Genomic DNA, 16,059 nt, shown 5'->3' on the forward strand with positions numbered 1-16,059 from the left:
TTGTCATTTGTTGTTGTTGTCTCTCTTTATGTAGTGTTGTGGTGTCTCTCTTTTCGTGATGTGTGTTTTGTCCTATATTTGTATTTTTGCTCACACTGAGGGAGAGGTTGTTGTCCTGGCACCACACTTCCAGGTCTCTGACCTCCTTCCAATAGGCTGTCTCATCGTTGTCAGTGATCTGGCCTACCACTGTTGTGTCGTCAGCAGACTTAATGTTGGTGCTGGAGTTGTTCTTGGCCACGCAGTCATGGGTGAACAGGGAGTACAGGAGGGGACTAAGCACGCACCCCTGAGAGGCCCCCTATGGCGGCCTGTCAGGAAGTCCAAGATCCAGTTGCAGAGGGAGGTGTTTAGTCCCAGGGTCCTTAGCTTAGTGATGAGCTTTGTTTGCACTATGGTGTTGAACGCTGAGCTGTAGTCAATGAACAGCATTCTCCTGTAGGTGTTCCTTTTGTCCAGGTGGGAGAATGGGTAGTGTGGAGTGCATTTGAGATTACGTCATCTGTGGATCTGTTGGGGCATTATGCAAATTGGAGTGGGTCTAGGGTTTCCTGGATGATGGTTTTGATGTGAGCCATGACCAGCCTTTCAAAGCACTTCATGGCTACTGACATGAGTGCAATGGGGCTTTAGTCATTTAGGCAGGTTACCTTAGTGTTCTTGGGCACAGGGACAATGGTGGTCTGCTTGAAACATATAGGTATTACAGACGCATGTTCTGGTAATCTGTCTGGCCCCGCGGCCTTGTAAATGTTGACCTGTTTAAAGGTCTTGCTCACATCGGCTCCGGAGAGCGTGATCACACAGTCGTCTGGAACAGCTGGTGCTCTCCTGCATGCTTCAGTATTGCTTGCCTCAATGCGAGCATAAAGGCATTTATTCATCTGGTAGGCTAGCGTCACTGAGCAGCTCGTGGCTGGGTCTCCCTTTGTAGTCCGTAATAGTTTGTCAGCTCTGCCACATCCGACGAGCGTCAGATTTGGTGTAGTAGGATTCAATCTTAGTCCTGTAATGACGCTTTGCCTGTTTGATGGTTCGTCTGAAGGCATAGCAGGATTTCTTATAAGCATCCAGATTAGTGTCCCACTCCTTGAAAGCGGCAGCCTTGGCCTTTATCTCAGTGCGGATGTTGCCTGTAATCCATGGGTTCTGGTTGGGGTATGTAGGTATGGTCACTGTGGGGACGACGTCGTCGATGCACTTACTGATGAAGCCGGTGACTGAGGTGGTATACTTAAACAATAAGGCACGGGGGGGTGTGGTATATGGCCAATATACCACAGCTAAGGGCTGTTCTTAGGCACAACGTAACGCGGAGTGCCTGGATACAGATCTTACCCGTGGTATATTGGCAATATACCACAAACCCCCGATGTGCCTTATTGCTATTATAAACTGGTTACCAACGTAATTAGAGCAGTAAAAATAAATGTTTTGTCATGCCCATGGTATACTGTCTGATACACCACGGCTGTCAGCCAATCAGCATTCAGGGCTCGAACCACCCAGTTTTTAATCCTCAGTGCCATTGGATAAATCCCGGAACATTTTCCAGTCTGTGCTAGCAAAACAGTCCTGTAGCGTAGCATCCGCGTCATCTGACCTCTTCCGTATTGAGTGAGTCACTGGTCCTACATGGTTTAGTTTTCGCTTGTAAGCATGAATCAGGAGGATATAATTATGGTCAGAATTGCCAAATGGAGGGCGAGGGAGAGCTTTGTATGCGTCTCTCTGTGTGGAGTAAAGGTGGTCTACTAGTTGCGCTTGTGTATGGTGCCGTCTTTCGGATTGGACGTTAAATGGGTGTCCTGACTCTCTGTGGTCACTAAAGATGGAACTTACCATATGAGTAGGGATGTTAACCCTGGTGTCCTGGCTAAATTCCCATTCTGGCCCTCATGTCATCAAGGCCACCTAATCATCCCCAGCTTACAATTGGCTCATTCATCCCCCCTCCTCATCCCTGTAACTATTCCCCAGGTTGATGCTGTAAATGAGAATGTGTTTCAGTCAAATTACAATGTGACATGCTGGTAGAAATGAGGTAAAACAGATTTAAGTGTGCCTGCATTAATGTCCCCGGCCACTAGGAGTTCCACTTCTGGATGAGCATTTTCTTGTTTGCTTATGACCTTATATAGCTCGTTGAGTGCGGTCTTAGTGCCAGCATCAGTTTGTGGTGGTAAATAGACAGCTATAATAGACAAATATAGATGAAAACTCTCTTGGTAGATAGTGTGGTCTACAGCTTATCAGGAGGTACTCTACCTCAGGCAAGCAATACCTCGAGACCTCCTTAATATTAGACATTGCGCACCGGCTGTTACTGACAAATAGACACACACCACCACCCCTCGTCTTACCAGATGTAGCTGTGCTGTCCTGCCGATGCACGGAAATCTACATGAGCTGGATGAGCATAAGGCCCTTAGTGTGTTGCACCTCTGGGGGGAGAAGAGGGAGTTCTGTGAGGGAGTTCTGTGAGGGAGTACAGTCCGGGTGTTCCTGCAGCTCATTCATTATGACCGGAGGAGAACAAACAGACATCAGCTAAACACACAGTGGACATAATAAAAGATGAAAGGTGGGACAGAATGTGACCTTTTTATATACCGGCGCTGTTGAGTGGAACAAACTCCCACAGCAACTCAAAGCCATGCCGACCATAACTCCATTAAAAAGAATGCCAAAAGCTGGCTAATGATCAAGCAAAATAGAAAAAAAACGGTTAATGTCTGTATGGAATGCTCTAGGCCATGACAATGTCGTCCTGTCCTTTGTTTTGTTTTGTGTTATATGTGTAACCCAAGTATGCCTCATAGGCTAGGTCTACTGCGTAGTTTAGGACTACTATGGTTGTTTGTTTATTTTTTTGACCTTTTATTTAAGAGGACACACAATTCAAACTTTTTTGTGTCGTCCCCGATCATTATATTGTGTCTGTCTGTCCCTGTGTGCCTGAAGATGATATTACAAAAAAACACTAATTCTAATTGTGCAATGAAATCACAAAAGGCTGATGAACATTCTGATTGTAAATGATGGCATCATAAAGGGCTGTTGAAAATTCTGATTCTACTCAATGACATCACAAAGGTCTGTTGAATGTTCTAACTGATTCAAATTGATGACATCACAAAAGGCTGATGAACAATATAATTTATTGTATATATAACATCACAAAACAATCTTTAATCCATATAGAACATTTCTAGAATATAATTCATAGGCTGCACCTCCGTCACATGCATCATACCATTGTTATGAACATTATCAAGCCACCCTCTATTGGTGCCATAGTGGTGCCCTAAAGTGGTGATAAGCCCAGTCATTCTGGACGGAGGCTAACTACTGTTAGGTCTAAATCACACAATATTTAGTAGGAAACAACTTTGCCAGCATTATCATGTCATCAAATTTACTTTAGACAGATGGCAATGTTGTCATTAGTTAGCAAAGTTTGTCAAAAATAGCTTGCAAAATGATGACAAAAGGTTTTTCTACTAATTATAGCACAAGAAATTTCCACAATGCAAAGGGTTGATCTTGCAATGCAGCCATGGTGGCATCTCTGTCCCTTCTTCTGACCAGTGCTGTGTGGGTGATTGCAGGGTTATTCAAATGTTAGTTGTAGATGGTGTCCACATAGTTAGCAAACCATTCTGACTGTGCATGTTATGGAGTGCAGATTGATGGAATCAATCTGATCAGAGCTTTGAGCTATCAGTCTCACAGTATTAGCTTTAAACACATAAGATTACCTATGATCAGATAACCCGATCCCCAATCCAATACATTAACCATTACGGAAAAAAATCTGACCCTGCAACAGTTGTAAGGAGCAACTTATACCTTCTCTCAGTGTCAACAAATCCATCATGGAGAGGTGTGGCCTTCCAAACCAGGGGGCTTGTCCTAGCAGAAACCATTATCTTTAAGAGAGGTAAGGGTTATGTCAAGATACTGTAGGTTTACGGTAAAGTTTGCTGATGGTGTAATAAACCTTTGACACGTTTACCAGAGGTATAGTGATTGTGGAGCAATAAGATGTGATAATGAAAAAGGTCATTTAGCAGATATTCTTATCAAAAGCCATTGACATTCAATTGTATGCAGTGTTTGTGGCCCTTGCTCAGACCTTACAGGCCCCGCGAAACTGCGGTACACAACTGGGGTCATCTGTTTGTTCATCTGCACCCGCCTGCAATTGCTATTAACCCATCTGCAACCGCCCGACTATATGTAATAATGTGAACATTTTGAGGCCTGCACCTGAACCTAACCCGCAAATATAGAAAATGCACTGTAGGCTACAGTCAGAGACGGTGGAACGATTTCTTGACAGGTGGTGCAGGATTATTTGTTAGTCAACTTGTCTATAATTAGATACATGCAGCTTCTCTTCTGTCGTTAGCCAATATGTTGCCCTAGAAATGCCCTGAAGCTTAAGCTTATGCACTAATGCCAGATAGCCTAAAAATAATGAAAGAAAAACCTCAATGTAGCCTATAGAAATAAATTGCACAAGAATGATTCATTTATACATGTTTGTATGCATTGTTTTTCGTTTATTTGACCCGACCGCCACCCGCCCTTCATCCATACAATTTTTTGTGATCTTAAACCCGACTGCCCTGGTTATGAGTCAAGTCGTGCATCACTAGCATGCATGTACTGTGTGTGTCGGTGTGTAATATGGAAAAAATTAATGAATGAATTAGTCGATGTCCAAGCTAAAGCAGGGATGGGCAACTAAAGTCCCGCGGACTCACGGGCCCCCTTTTTATTTTTTAAATTTTTATTTCACCTTTATTTATCCAGGTAGGCCAGTTGAGAACAAGTTCTCATTTACAACTGCGACCTGGCCAAGATAAAGCAAAGCAGTGCGACAAAAAACAACAACAGAGTTACACATGGGATGAACAAACGTACAGTCAATAACACAATAGAAAAATCTGTATACAGTGTGTGCAAATGAAGTAAGGAGGTAAGGCAATAAATAGGCCAATAGTGGCGAAGTAATTACAATTTAGTAATTTACACTGGAGTGATAGATGTGCAGATGAGAATGTGCAAGTAGAAATACTGGTGTGCAAAAGAGCAGAAAAACAAATATGGGGATGAGGTAGGTAGTTGGTTGGATGGGCTATTTACAGATGAGCTGTGTACAGATGCAGTGATCGGTAAGCTGCTCTGACAGCTGATGCATAAAGTTAGTGAGGGAGATATAAGTCTCCAACTTCAGTGATTTTTGCAATTCGTTCCAGTCATTGGCAGCAAAGAACTGGAAGGAAAGGCAGCCAAAGGGGGTGTTGACTTTGGGGGTGACCAGTGAAATACACCTGCTGGAGCGCGTGCTACGGGTGGGTGTTGATATGGTGACCAGTGAGCTGACAGGTGGAGCTTTACCTAGCAAAGACTTATAGATGACCTGGAGCCAGTGGGTTTGGCGACGAATATGTAGCGAGGACCAGCCAACGAGAGCATACAGATCGCAGTGGTGGGTAGAATATGGGGCTTTGGTGACAAAACGGATGGCACTGTGATAGACTGCATCCAATTTGCTGAGTAGAAAGTTGGAGGCTATTTTGTAAATGACATCGCCAAAGTCAAGGATCGGTAGGATGGTCAGTTTTACGAGGGTACGTTTGGCAGCATGAGTGAAGGAGGCTTTGTCGCGAAATAGGAAGCCGATTCTAGATTTATCTTTGGAATGGAGATGCTTAATGTGAGTCCGGAAGGAGAGTTTGCAGTCTAGTCAGAGGCCCTCTGATCAACAAAAAAGAGTAATAATCAGTCTTGGGCTCAACTTACTGTTGCGAGGTAGAGTAGTAGAATACGCAAGGTGCAATTTTGAAAATTTGGTTCTGCATCAACAGTTTTTCTCTTATGTCAGTCTCTGTGATAGTCACTCAATTAGCCCATGTCAGCTAACATGTTTTAGATTGGTAAGATAGTCTAGTGGCCAGCTATCTATATTTGTAGTAATCAAGGTACAATTAGAGGCCGAGGGGCCCCCAATGATTTTGTTTGTCAGTCTCACTCCGATATCATATATTAAAAACTTCAAATATTTCTCTCCACCCTATGGCAAAATTTGTAGAATTGCAGGAAATTAGCTGTAAAATTGCAAATTTTCCTCTCTGCCCCATGGCAAAATGTGTAGGGTTGAAGAAAAATTAACTCTAAAACGTATAAATATTCTCTCCATATAAATGTTCTATAGGTAGCCCGGTAACAGTTAAAAATATTATGGAAGTATATATGGAAGTAGTTAGGTGTCCAAAAAAATATGTAAATAATTTCCTGATCTTTCTTTTAGTCTCTAGGGGTTTAATGAGTGACTATTGAAAGGCCATGGTCACTGTCTCTCTGTACACACACATAGAGGGAGAGAGAGAGTGGCAATAAAAGCTACATCCCCGCCCTCGCTATATTTTTCCTGGCAGCAGACAGAAGGCTTCCAGTAAGTTACGTGCTGGAGTCACATTCTGGCAGCCTGCCAAACACACCTGTTAGACAGGTATGTTGATCTAGCGGGGAGGTGCAGATACCCTTTGTCACCTCACTAAGGTGTGTGTGTGTGTGTGTGTGTGTGTGTGTGTGTGTGTGAGATAGTGTGAAGAGGGAATGAGGGAGAGCTTTGAAATCCCTATAGTGTTTGTTAAAGGTGAAAGGACTTTTAGTCTTGTGTTCTGCACTTGGAAAACCACAGCGCTTTGATTTATGCATGTTTTCAACAGTGTTTCAACTGTGCTTTCAACACATCACATTACTACCCGCAGTGGGCACAGACATCAATTCAACGTCATTTCATTGAAAAAGCGTTGATTCAACCAGTGTGTGCCCAGTGGTCAATCACAAGATGATTTTGATGCTCTCATTAATCCTGGATGTTTCAGTGCGAATTCTTCCAGGCCTAAATAAGGCAATATCTTGATTTGTACAGGAACCTATGACCCAGCTCACCCAATGAAGAGTCTGGCATAGAATGGAATGCCCAGAAACTCCCTGCCAGAGTGTGGAGGTGTGTCTTCCTTAAGTGTGTGTGAATGTGTATGTGTATGTGCACGTGCATGCATGCGTGCGTTTGTGTGTGTGTGTAGGAGTGAGCATCAGACTGAGATGTAAACCATGTCGCAGCAGTGAACCCAAACTCAACCTCAACACTCTCCTGGCAACAGCGGAACCCTTGTAAAAAGTAACATCTATAGTCTCGTCTCTGAAACGTCACACAACACATACACTCTCATCCACATGCATCACGTGTCCTTAAACATGCGTCAGTCAATGAAAAGTGTGCCTTTGAACTTTGATACTTTGAACTTTTAACTAATATTTTAAGTAGAAATTGTGCACCAATATTGCATTTTAAAAGCCGGCACCGGAATTAAAACACGTATTACCTTTATGTAGTTAATAAATCCAACGTGAAAAGTGATAACTACAGTATCCTTAACTAGCATTAAAAAAGTTAATTCATTCTTCTCTAATTTAAAATCTCTCCCTTGTTTCTGAATCAAACTTGTAATGTCAGCAGGCTACGGTAGCCTATGTTTCACAGGGGCAGGTAGCTTGCACACGCAGGTAATCTACACATTTTCAGCTGGCAGGCAGACACTAGAATATGTTTCTGAGTGACAGAGTGAGGGCTTTGCATAGAGCTTTTTTTTTGTTGCGTTTTTTTGTCCAGGAACGTAAAAGAACGTTATTAACCGGTTCCCATGCATTTAAAATAACGATTATGTTCCAGAAAAGAATACATCACTTTCGTTCCCAGTTCTGATTCTGTTCCTTGAAAAATTGTTTTTTCCGGTTCTGTTCCCTGAACCGGTTCCAATCTCTGATGGATACTTCAATAAATCCGATTTTTTTGTACATGAAAAAGTGGCAAAATTATGTATTTTGACATGTCCCTCCTTGCACCCTGTATGACTTCTGGAAGATTTTAACCCACTTAACTCCAAAATGTTTAAAAAAAAGTCAGTGGAGAACAAATTCTTATTTACAATGACAGCCTAGGAACGGTGGGTTAACTGCCTTGTTCAGGTGCAGAACAACAGATTTGTTTTACCTTGTCAGCTTGGGGATTTGATCTAGCTACCTTTCGGTTAATAGCCCAATGCTCTAACCACTAAGCTACATGCCACCCCACATCATCAACAAAAGCTTTAGTTATTTTGTTGCTTTGACCAAGTCATTCATCATTTATTTACTGTGATTAGTGATTCATTTACGTCAGTCCCTCATTTAAGGTCAACCTTAGGTGAACTGAGCTCTCATTTTAATGTGGTGAAACTATTCCTTTCTACGTGCTTTTTATTTTATTTTCAAAAGAAACATTGAACATCTAATAGTCAAATCATAGTGTAAAACAGATGAGCTGGTTCTACTATTTTTTGCCCTTTTCTGGTGTTTTGTGGTGGAATACTGAGTGGGTCGAGGATATCACGTCAGGCTAGAAATGTTTCACTACTGAATGATTTTGTGAAGCTTGCATCTGATTGCCCCTCCCTGTTGCACACAACAAGCTTCCATTCCCCCTGTCACAAGGGGATTCATGGCTGAGTTATGATGAAGTCATCAAACCTGTTACGGTCAACCCTGTTACTTTATTTGGCACTTTTTTATTTAACCTCTTGAGAGGGGGGGACATGTATTTATGAAGTTGAACATGTGCTCTTTATGACAGAATGTGAAAATGAGGTGAAATCCAACGTATTTTTTTAACAAGTTATACTTCTGAAAGGCACCGACTTGGTGAAACGGCCCTGCTATAGACAGACAGTCTGTCACGATTGCATGGTGTTTTTACAACATGACAACAAGAGCTGCAAGTTCCATTCAGCTCCATTTAACACAAAAGAGAATTAGGGCTCTATTCAATTTGTATTGCTGAAGCGTTACTTATAACGCAATAGAATTGTAAAGGACATTTCTAATTGAGCCGACATCTGCAGCATTTACAGTGAAAGTTGTCTCTGCTAACACAGGAACATTGCCTTTGAATTTCAATCACGCTGTAAAGCTGAATCTTAACCATAAGGACTGAATAGAGCCCTTAAACCAACACACTCCAGTCGAGCCATCTCCAATCAATCCAGAATGCTGTGTGTTTGTGGGTGTAATGAGAGAGAGAGAGATTGTGTGTGTGTGTGTGTGTGTGTGTGTGTGTGTGTGTGTATATACATACATGCATACTGTACACTATGTGTTTGTAATCAGTAGCCATCAGTTATTTGTGTAGGCTGGGAATTGTCCCATCTGCCACACTACTCTACAATATGTCCTCTCAGTAAATACATTTGAATTGAGCCTGTCCATGTACTGATGGATCATGTTTGAACAGCGAGCTTACTGTTGCGCTGTAGCAAATCCGAAGGGTAGTTGATGTTAAAAAGCAAACACAGACAATCAGTCATTACTGTCGCCAGGGTGATGGTAGCTCTAGGAGGAGTATAAGCTTACTCCTGCGCCAACCAGAGACAATTGCAACTGAGAGACGGGTTCAAAGCACTGCTTCTTGTAAAGTAGAAACTTGACATGGATCTGAAAACGGCAGTCGATTCAATTTTGATTACACACCTAGGATGACCTCTGTGCTAAATGTCTTGTTCTGTAAGTAAATAGGCCTTGACCGAGCCAGAACGGCCCAACTTCTGTTGTTTGTTGTCCTCCAGATGAGATGTTATACTGAGGTTAAACAGGTGGTTGAGACGTGAAAAAGACATGTCAAGGGAGAGAATATAACTTTAATATATATTACACCGATTGAATTAGGAGTGCTTTTAATTTAAGTTTATGTTCAGTTGGGGTACTATGTGATTTTCTTTCAAACATAATAGTCAGTTTTGTACCAAATACACAAGGACACTTACATTATTTAAAACAGTTTATTTCCGTAAAAAGGCTCTTAACTTTACAAAGCAAGACAATGTGCTGTACATACATGCGTGTGAAAATATCACAAACGATACGATCTGAGATTGAATTCTCATACTCATGATATTGAGTGATCTAGAAGGAAACAGACCAGCTGCATAACAGAATTAAAAATCATGAAGAACAGGAGTTGAGTCGCTGATTTGTTTTAATCTGACGTAGGTCTCGTCTGGTGAGATACAAAAATATTAATATGGCTACAAAGGACACATACCTCATAGACAACATTCACGCTGAAACAGCGAAGTACACAACGTCGTATCACCGATAGTTTATAAATGAGTATCCCTTCATTTTGTTCCCTCTTCTCTATATTTTGTTTGTCCTCCATTTTGTCTCCTCCCTCCTTCATATCAGGTTTACAATTTAACACAAGACCTTCTATACCCATAACTCCTAGAAGAGTAAAACACAACATGAGGCTCTTCTAACCATTGGCTCAATTTAGAAGTCAAAAGTTTGGCAACTAGCCATCTTGCAAATAGACATAGAAAAATGATAGGCTGCACAGGGATAGACTGTCACTTGTTAAATATCAATAGAAACAAAAAACAATACAAAACATATCCAGTGCTTACATTGCCACAGTAAAAATCATAATGACCAGGTGGTTGCCATAGTGACACACAAGGTGAGTTACACCCACACAATGTAAATGCCTTTATTGTTATATTAATCAGACACTTTCATCCAAAGCGACTTACAGTCATGCGTGCATACATTTAACACATAGGTGATCCCGGGAATTGAACCCACATTCCTGGCATTAGCAAGCACCATGCTCTACCAACTGAGACATCCAGTCATACAGGACCACTATTATCTAGAATATAACTGAAAACAAATGAACAGACACACCATCATACCTACCACTGGTAGGCCCAGAGCGATGTCCACAACAATGCCTGATTCAAAATCGAAATACACATAATTACTGTACAATAACTATATCGGTTCATAAAACCTACTGGAGCCAAAAACACTGGCTTAAATTTTCTGCAACACCTCCCCTGGAAGAAGAGAAGTAAGTGTCTTTATATTCTTTCAGGTAGAGTAAAGCTGTCATCCAGAGACTGGGTCATCCTATCTACAATAGGGCCCAGTGGAACTGGTCTGTCCAGTTTATACCTTCGCCACTCTTGGCCATTGGTCTCTACCTGTCCTGTCTCCTGCCTTGTATCTCACATGCCATGCAGCTCGGTCTCTTCCACCTTCCAGCCGGTGGAATTCTTCCCAAACTTATAGACCAGCCGTCTACCATCCACTCTATCCAGGATCTCTCTCTTATAGTAGTATCTATAGGAGGGAGGAAGGAAGGAGAGCCACAGGTTATTCTTATGACCAGGCAATGGTTTATCATTGTCGACACAATAAAAAATCTAACTTCATCCTCAACCGGTTAGCTCTGTTTAGCTTGGTTGCTAGGATTAGGGTTTCCATGGCTAATTGCCATGATGGTGCTACTATATTACCATGGTTTCCTACCTCATGGCGCGGCTGAGTTTCTCATAGGTCATGCTGCTGTTCTTCTTCTTCTGCCCCCACAGCTGGGCCACAGCCTCAGACTTGAGGAACTTGAAGACACCCTCACGGCGGTCCTCCCACTTCATCAGAGCCTGGTTTTGGTTCTGCTCTGGGTGGATCAGGATGTCCCTAATGAACTCCCACAGGTGGGTCCCACGAGGCGCTATAGGGGGAGAAGGGAGATCTACCGTTAGGTGGGTGTAAGACAGCGCAGGTGTGTGCGTGTGCTTAAGCAAGCAAGGAGGAGGTAGAGCAGGTGTGCTTGTGTGTGTGTGCGCATGCGTGGGTGTGTTTGTGTGTGTGTCCGTGCGAGTGTGCATGTGTGGTTATTGGTCTATTTTGACTGTGGCTGTTTTCAGTACCAGATGCAAAAATGTATGCAAATCACGTGACTGATAAAACTGTGCTTCTACAGAGCACCATTGAAAACAGTTGTTGACGTGTGTGTGTGTGTGTGTGTGTGTGTGTGTGTGTGTGTGCGTGCGTGTGTTAGAATGAGAAGAGCCACTCACCATGTTTGCTCTTTGTGGAGGTCTGGTAGAAGTGTTTGGGGTCTCGGCTGAGTTTGGGAGGTCTTCCTCTGCCTCTCTTCTTCATCTCTCCCCTCTCTGTCTTTATGTGCACTTCTGTCAAACACAACGAGTTTAGAACACCAGACCGGCTTTCAAAGAGACATGCACTTTCAAGGCTCACCCATCTGAAGATCAAGAATGTGACGTCCACTTATGAAAAGTTGTACTCACTTGCGAACTGAGGGTAGGAGAACTCTGGGTCAGACTCACTGCTCCTGGATTCTGGAGAGCTGAGGTTCTGGAAGCTCAACATTCCACCTGAGGGCAGGGAGAGAGGAAGGAAAACACTTTCAACTCGGCCGATCCTTCGTCCTGCATTGATCGATTAATAAGGCCATAGGCTCAGTGATACAGGCCAAACCAATCACACACTGATCGAGTGATGTGAGAAGATTTGGGGGAAGAGGAGATGAGAGGAGTGATGATAAAGGAGAAGAAGAGGAAAGAGGGACACCGCTCACCTGACGAGGAGCTGTGCATGCTGTCGGACTCGTATCCGTTATCGCTGAGCGGCTTCATGTTTTCGAAGTTCTTGAAGATGTGTGAGAAGTCAGTGTAGCTGGTGTCTCTCACAACTGTAACAGTAACATCACAGTGTCAGCAAATGTGTCCTACTAACACTTGAGGCTTTGGCGTGGTAGTAGGAAGTGGGAAGAAAAGACGAGAGGAGGTGTTTACCTTCGTTCACTTCTACTGTGCTGAGCAGAGGGAAGTCTGGGAACTCCTCCAGGAAGTTGTCCAGAAGCTTACAGGTCTCATTCAGATCTGGAACCAAAATGACAGACACAAAAATACATTTAATGACTGGATCATTACTATATTGACAAATCAATTGTCTAAATTAAATTACTAAAATGTCTGTGTCTGTTCCTGGAGCCAAATCTAAGATTCCCCCTTTTACAATCATCAATAAAGTTGATTCATTTCACTTCCATCAGATCCTTACCATATTTGGCCTTGAGTTCCACCAGGCTCTGGTAGAGCTGAGTCCCGAGGGACATTCCAAACATGTTTAACAGCTGATCTCTGGTCAGTTGGCATAGTGTAGGTCCATCCGTGGAGCAGTAGGACATGCTCAGTGTGCTGGCATCAAACTTACTGCGCTCCACGTGAAAACTGATCCACTCCAAAACGTTCTGCTTGCTCCAGTACTGAGGGTTCAGGTCATACCATTGAGCTAGAGGAGGACACAGAAGTGAAGGGGGGAGTTAGATTTGTGCACTGTGTGTGCCTGTGTATGTTTGTGTGCGTTCATATGTGTGTTTTTTTTACAGCTTTTTCTTTTGTTGTTACATCTACATTTTATGTGGCACTTTTTTTTTTTTTAACTACAGTTACATAGCAAGAATAAAGTAATTTGATATAGATTCAATCTGGATAGATAGTAATTACACATTATGTTTTCAGTCATAACTATTATAGAACATTTAAAATATGAAACCTTTGTCAATCTAACCACCCACAAGATGATAACTAACTCACGTTTTCCAAATAAATGACAACCCACCAAGAACGCAGATCCTGATCTGGACCTGTGAAAATCTGATTTTGCGGTTTCGCCAAGTCAGAATGTCTGGCTCTAGTTTATCTCTGCTCTGCTGACGCTCTGTCTAGTCACCACTTATCACTCGCTATAGGCTACGGCAAATAAAATAAAGCTTGAGACGTCTGAAAGATGAAAAGACTCTATTAAATACAAGTTAAACATTGTCCAGGTTAATGATTTAACAGCCTTCTAAATGAGGTCATTGCAAAGTTCAGCCAATCCCCTGTCTGTCTGACAGCTTCGCTTAAGGATATGCAGTATGTTTAATGTGTGCTTCGACTGAGTGTCTGCCAACACGCTCAGCCAATAGGTCTATCCAGGGTGAGACAATGGGAAATATCCACGGACTTCACCAGCCGACACAACAACTAAAACGAAACAACCGCCAAAACTCATGACTGAATAAAGATCCTTGAAGAAAACTTTACACACATCCATACTGTGGTTTCCCAGGTGATCAACACACAATGACATATTAGGGACTAAAGTATCCCACATGCTGATAACAAAGCAGAGAAAGTTACACATCCTCCTCTTCTGTCATGATTCAGTTTGTGTCTATTGTTTCTTCCGTCAATAGACATCATGGTTATATCATCTTCTGGGTGTTCTCAGTTATTATGAAGAGGCATTGTTATAAGACGCCTACAGGGTCCAGGTGACCGCAGATGGAAATGAGTTGTTAGCTAAATCTGGTGAAATGCAGAATTTCTCAGTATATTGGGAATTCTTCTTTTTTTTTTGTACACTGTCCCTGTCAAATAAATACATTTTAAAAAGGATTAATTACTGTTCTCACCCAGTATATTGGCACTGCATGAGGAAAGGTCTGAGAGGTGCAGCAGGTCTCCTACGGCGGGCAGAGACACAGTGGTGAGGCTGGGCTGCAGCGGCTCTGAGCTCCCAGTCTGGTACATGGTCATGTTAGCGTCGGTCAGGATCATACACAGCTCACTGGCAGACGACATGGGCTATCTACAAGCAGGAGACAGTCCAGTTAGTAAGACATTACAATGCTGTTTATGGACACAGATTCATAAACAAACATGTACATGTTTTCTCTAACTAGGAGACAATTGAGTGAGCCCTTCGGTGCGTATACAAGGACGATCAACATGTGGATATTGATGTGTTAGTGAAACATTCATTGATTTGAAGTGGGTCACTGTGGTTGTACTTTGCATGTATGCGAAATATTTGTCTGTGTATGAATACACCGTTTTCGTTTCCTTTCCTCCGCTGTGCATGAATATACGCAAAACATATGTTGTCAAGATGCTTGTGACCCCCGACCAAAACACCCACCCCATTACTCCCCAAAGAGCAACTCCATCTCCACACGTACCTGATTCTGAGGCGACCGACAGGTAGCGATGAACAGGTAGCGATGATAATACTCCACAGTTTGATTTAGAGTCCGGTGTTCGGGATTCACTCAGAGAGCTTGTCAGTACACGGTTAATCTTAACTCGATTTCTTCTCTCTCTCTCCCTTTAGCTCTCTCTCTATAAAGTAAAAGATGTACCTGTTGCTAGATTTACCTGTGTAAGGCTTTATAGCCCAGTAAGACAGGTGGGAGGGGCCAGGTCAGGGTAAACTGGGGGGGAATTCCATGGTACCATTAAGCCATGGCATGGGTCACACCCCCCTCTCTCTTCTCTCCACCTCCCTCTCCCTCTCTTCCAGAGAACAGTGAAAAACAAAACAAACCTGCCCTCCCGCTATGCCACCCCCGACACACTCCACATAGTGCCTCCCGCCTCCCTCGCTCCTTCTCTCCATGAAGAAGCTCAAGAGCGTTGGCGGGTGTGTAGAATGGAAAGACAAAGACAGAAGGAAGGGGTGGAATGGAGGGGGAGTTGATGGGTGAAGAGAGTGAGGCTGGAATGGAATTAATGGGACGGTGTCAAACACATGAAACACATCGAAACCACATGTTTGACTCTGTTCCAATCATGCCATTCCAGTAATTTCAATAAGCCTGTCTTCCTATAGTTCCTACCACCAGCCTCCACTGGGGTACAGGTACAGCATTCAAATTAGTTCATATCATGTTTACCGTCACTTTGTTTGGCTGTGACAATGCACAACAAAAACATAAGTTTCAAGAGTATTGAGAAACGATGCGTCGCACCAGATTTAGCTACTTTCCCGACATTGATACCTGCCACACACTCACTCACTTACACATGAGTACACACACACACACACACACACACACGCACACACTCACACACACACACACACACACACACACATCACCACTTCTGACGTTTACATTTATGTCTGAGGAATTAAGTCATTTGTTCCAACATTTGCTGTTGACCTTAGCTCAGTGGACTGGTTCAGCCACAGCTCCACACATGTTTACCCAACGCAAGGACCTGACACTGCAAGTCATTCACTTGATATGGTTACCATGACGCAGGTTCAGTGGCCATTTTAAATAAGATATCCCAGAGAAATTGTCTGGCT

At 42.9% G+C, this 16,059-nt stretch overlaps 1 protein-coding gene across 2 annotated transcripts; it reads right to left on the reverse strand.

The window, feature by feature from the left end:
* Window positions 1–9,879: 9,879 nt before the first annotated feature.
* Window positions 9,880–15,366, reverse strand: elf3 (E74 like ETS transcription factor 3). 2 transcript variants are annotated; one of them, XM_021568741.3, is made up of 9 exons: window positions 14,930–15,366; window positions 14,384–14,559; window positions 12,985–13,215; window positions 12,717–12,803; window positions 12,500–12,613; window positions 12,210–12,296; window positions 11,979–12,092; window positions 11,428–11,629; window positions 9,880–11,238 (listed from the first exon to the last, which is right to left on the reverse strand). In XM_021568741.3, the coding sequence occupies exons 2-9, from the start codon at window positions 14,550–14,552 to the stop codon at window positions 11,124–11,126; spliced, it is 1,119 nt and encodes a 372-aa protein (XP_021424416.1). In that variant the 5' UTR covers window positions 14,553–14,559; window positions 14,930–15,366; the 3' UTR covers window positions 9,880–11,123. The 2 variants fall into 2 exon arrangements, with proteins under 2 accessions (XP_021424416.1, XP_090061441.1); XM_090205315.1 differs by lacking the exons at window positions 14,384–14,559; window positions 14,930–15,366 and adding an exon at window positions 13,546–13,701.
* Between the last annotated feature and the right edge of the window lie 693 nt (window positions 15,367–16,059).

Source organism: Oncorhynchus mykiss, chromosome 17, assembly GCF_057628025.1.
Source record: "Oncorhynchus mykiss isolate SJ-2025 chromosome 17, ASM5762802v1, whole genome shotgun sequence".
Taxonomy (NCBI): domain Eukaryota; kingdom Metazoa; phylum Chordata; class Actinopteri; order Salmoniformes; family Salmonidae; genus Oncorhynchus; species Oncorhynchus mykiss.

Bases quoted from the DNA above. Each gene is read 5' to 3' on its own strand.
- elf3 (XM_021568741.3), bottom strand. From the start codon at position 14,552: ATGTCGTCTGCCAGTGAGCTGTGTATGATCCTGACCGACGCTAACATG. The intron at 13,216-14,383 runs GTGAGAACAGTA...GTCCTCCTCTAG, and splicing joins ATGCAGTGCCAATATACTGG to CTCAATGGTATGACCTGAAC. The intron at 12,297-12,499 runs GTGAGCGGTGTC...CCCTGCCCTCAG, and splicing joins CATGCACAGCTCCTCGTCAG to GTGGAATGTTGAGCTTCCAG.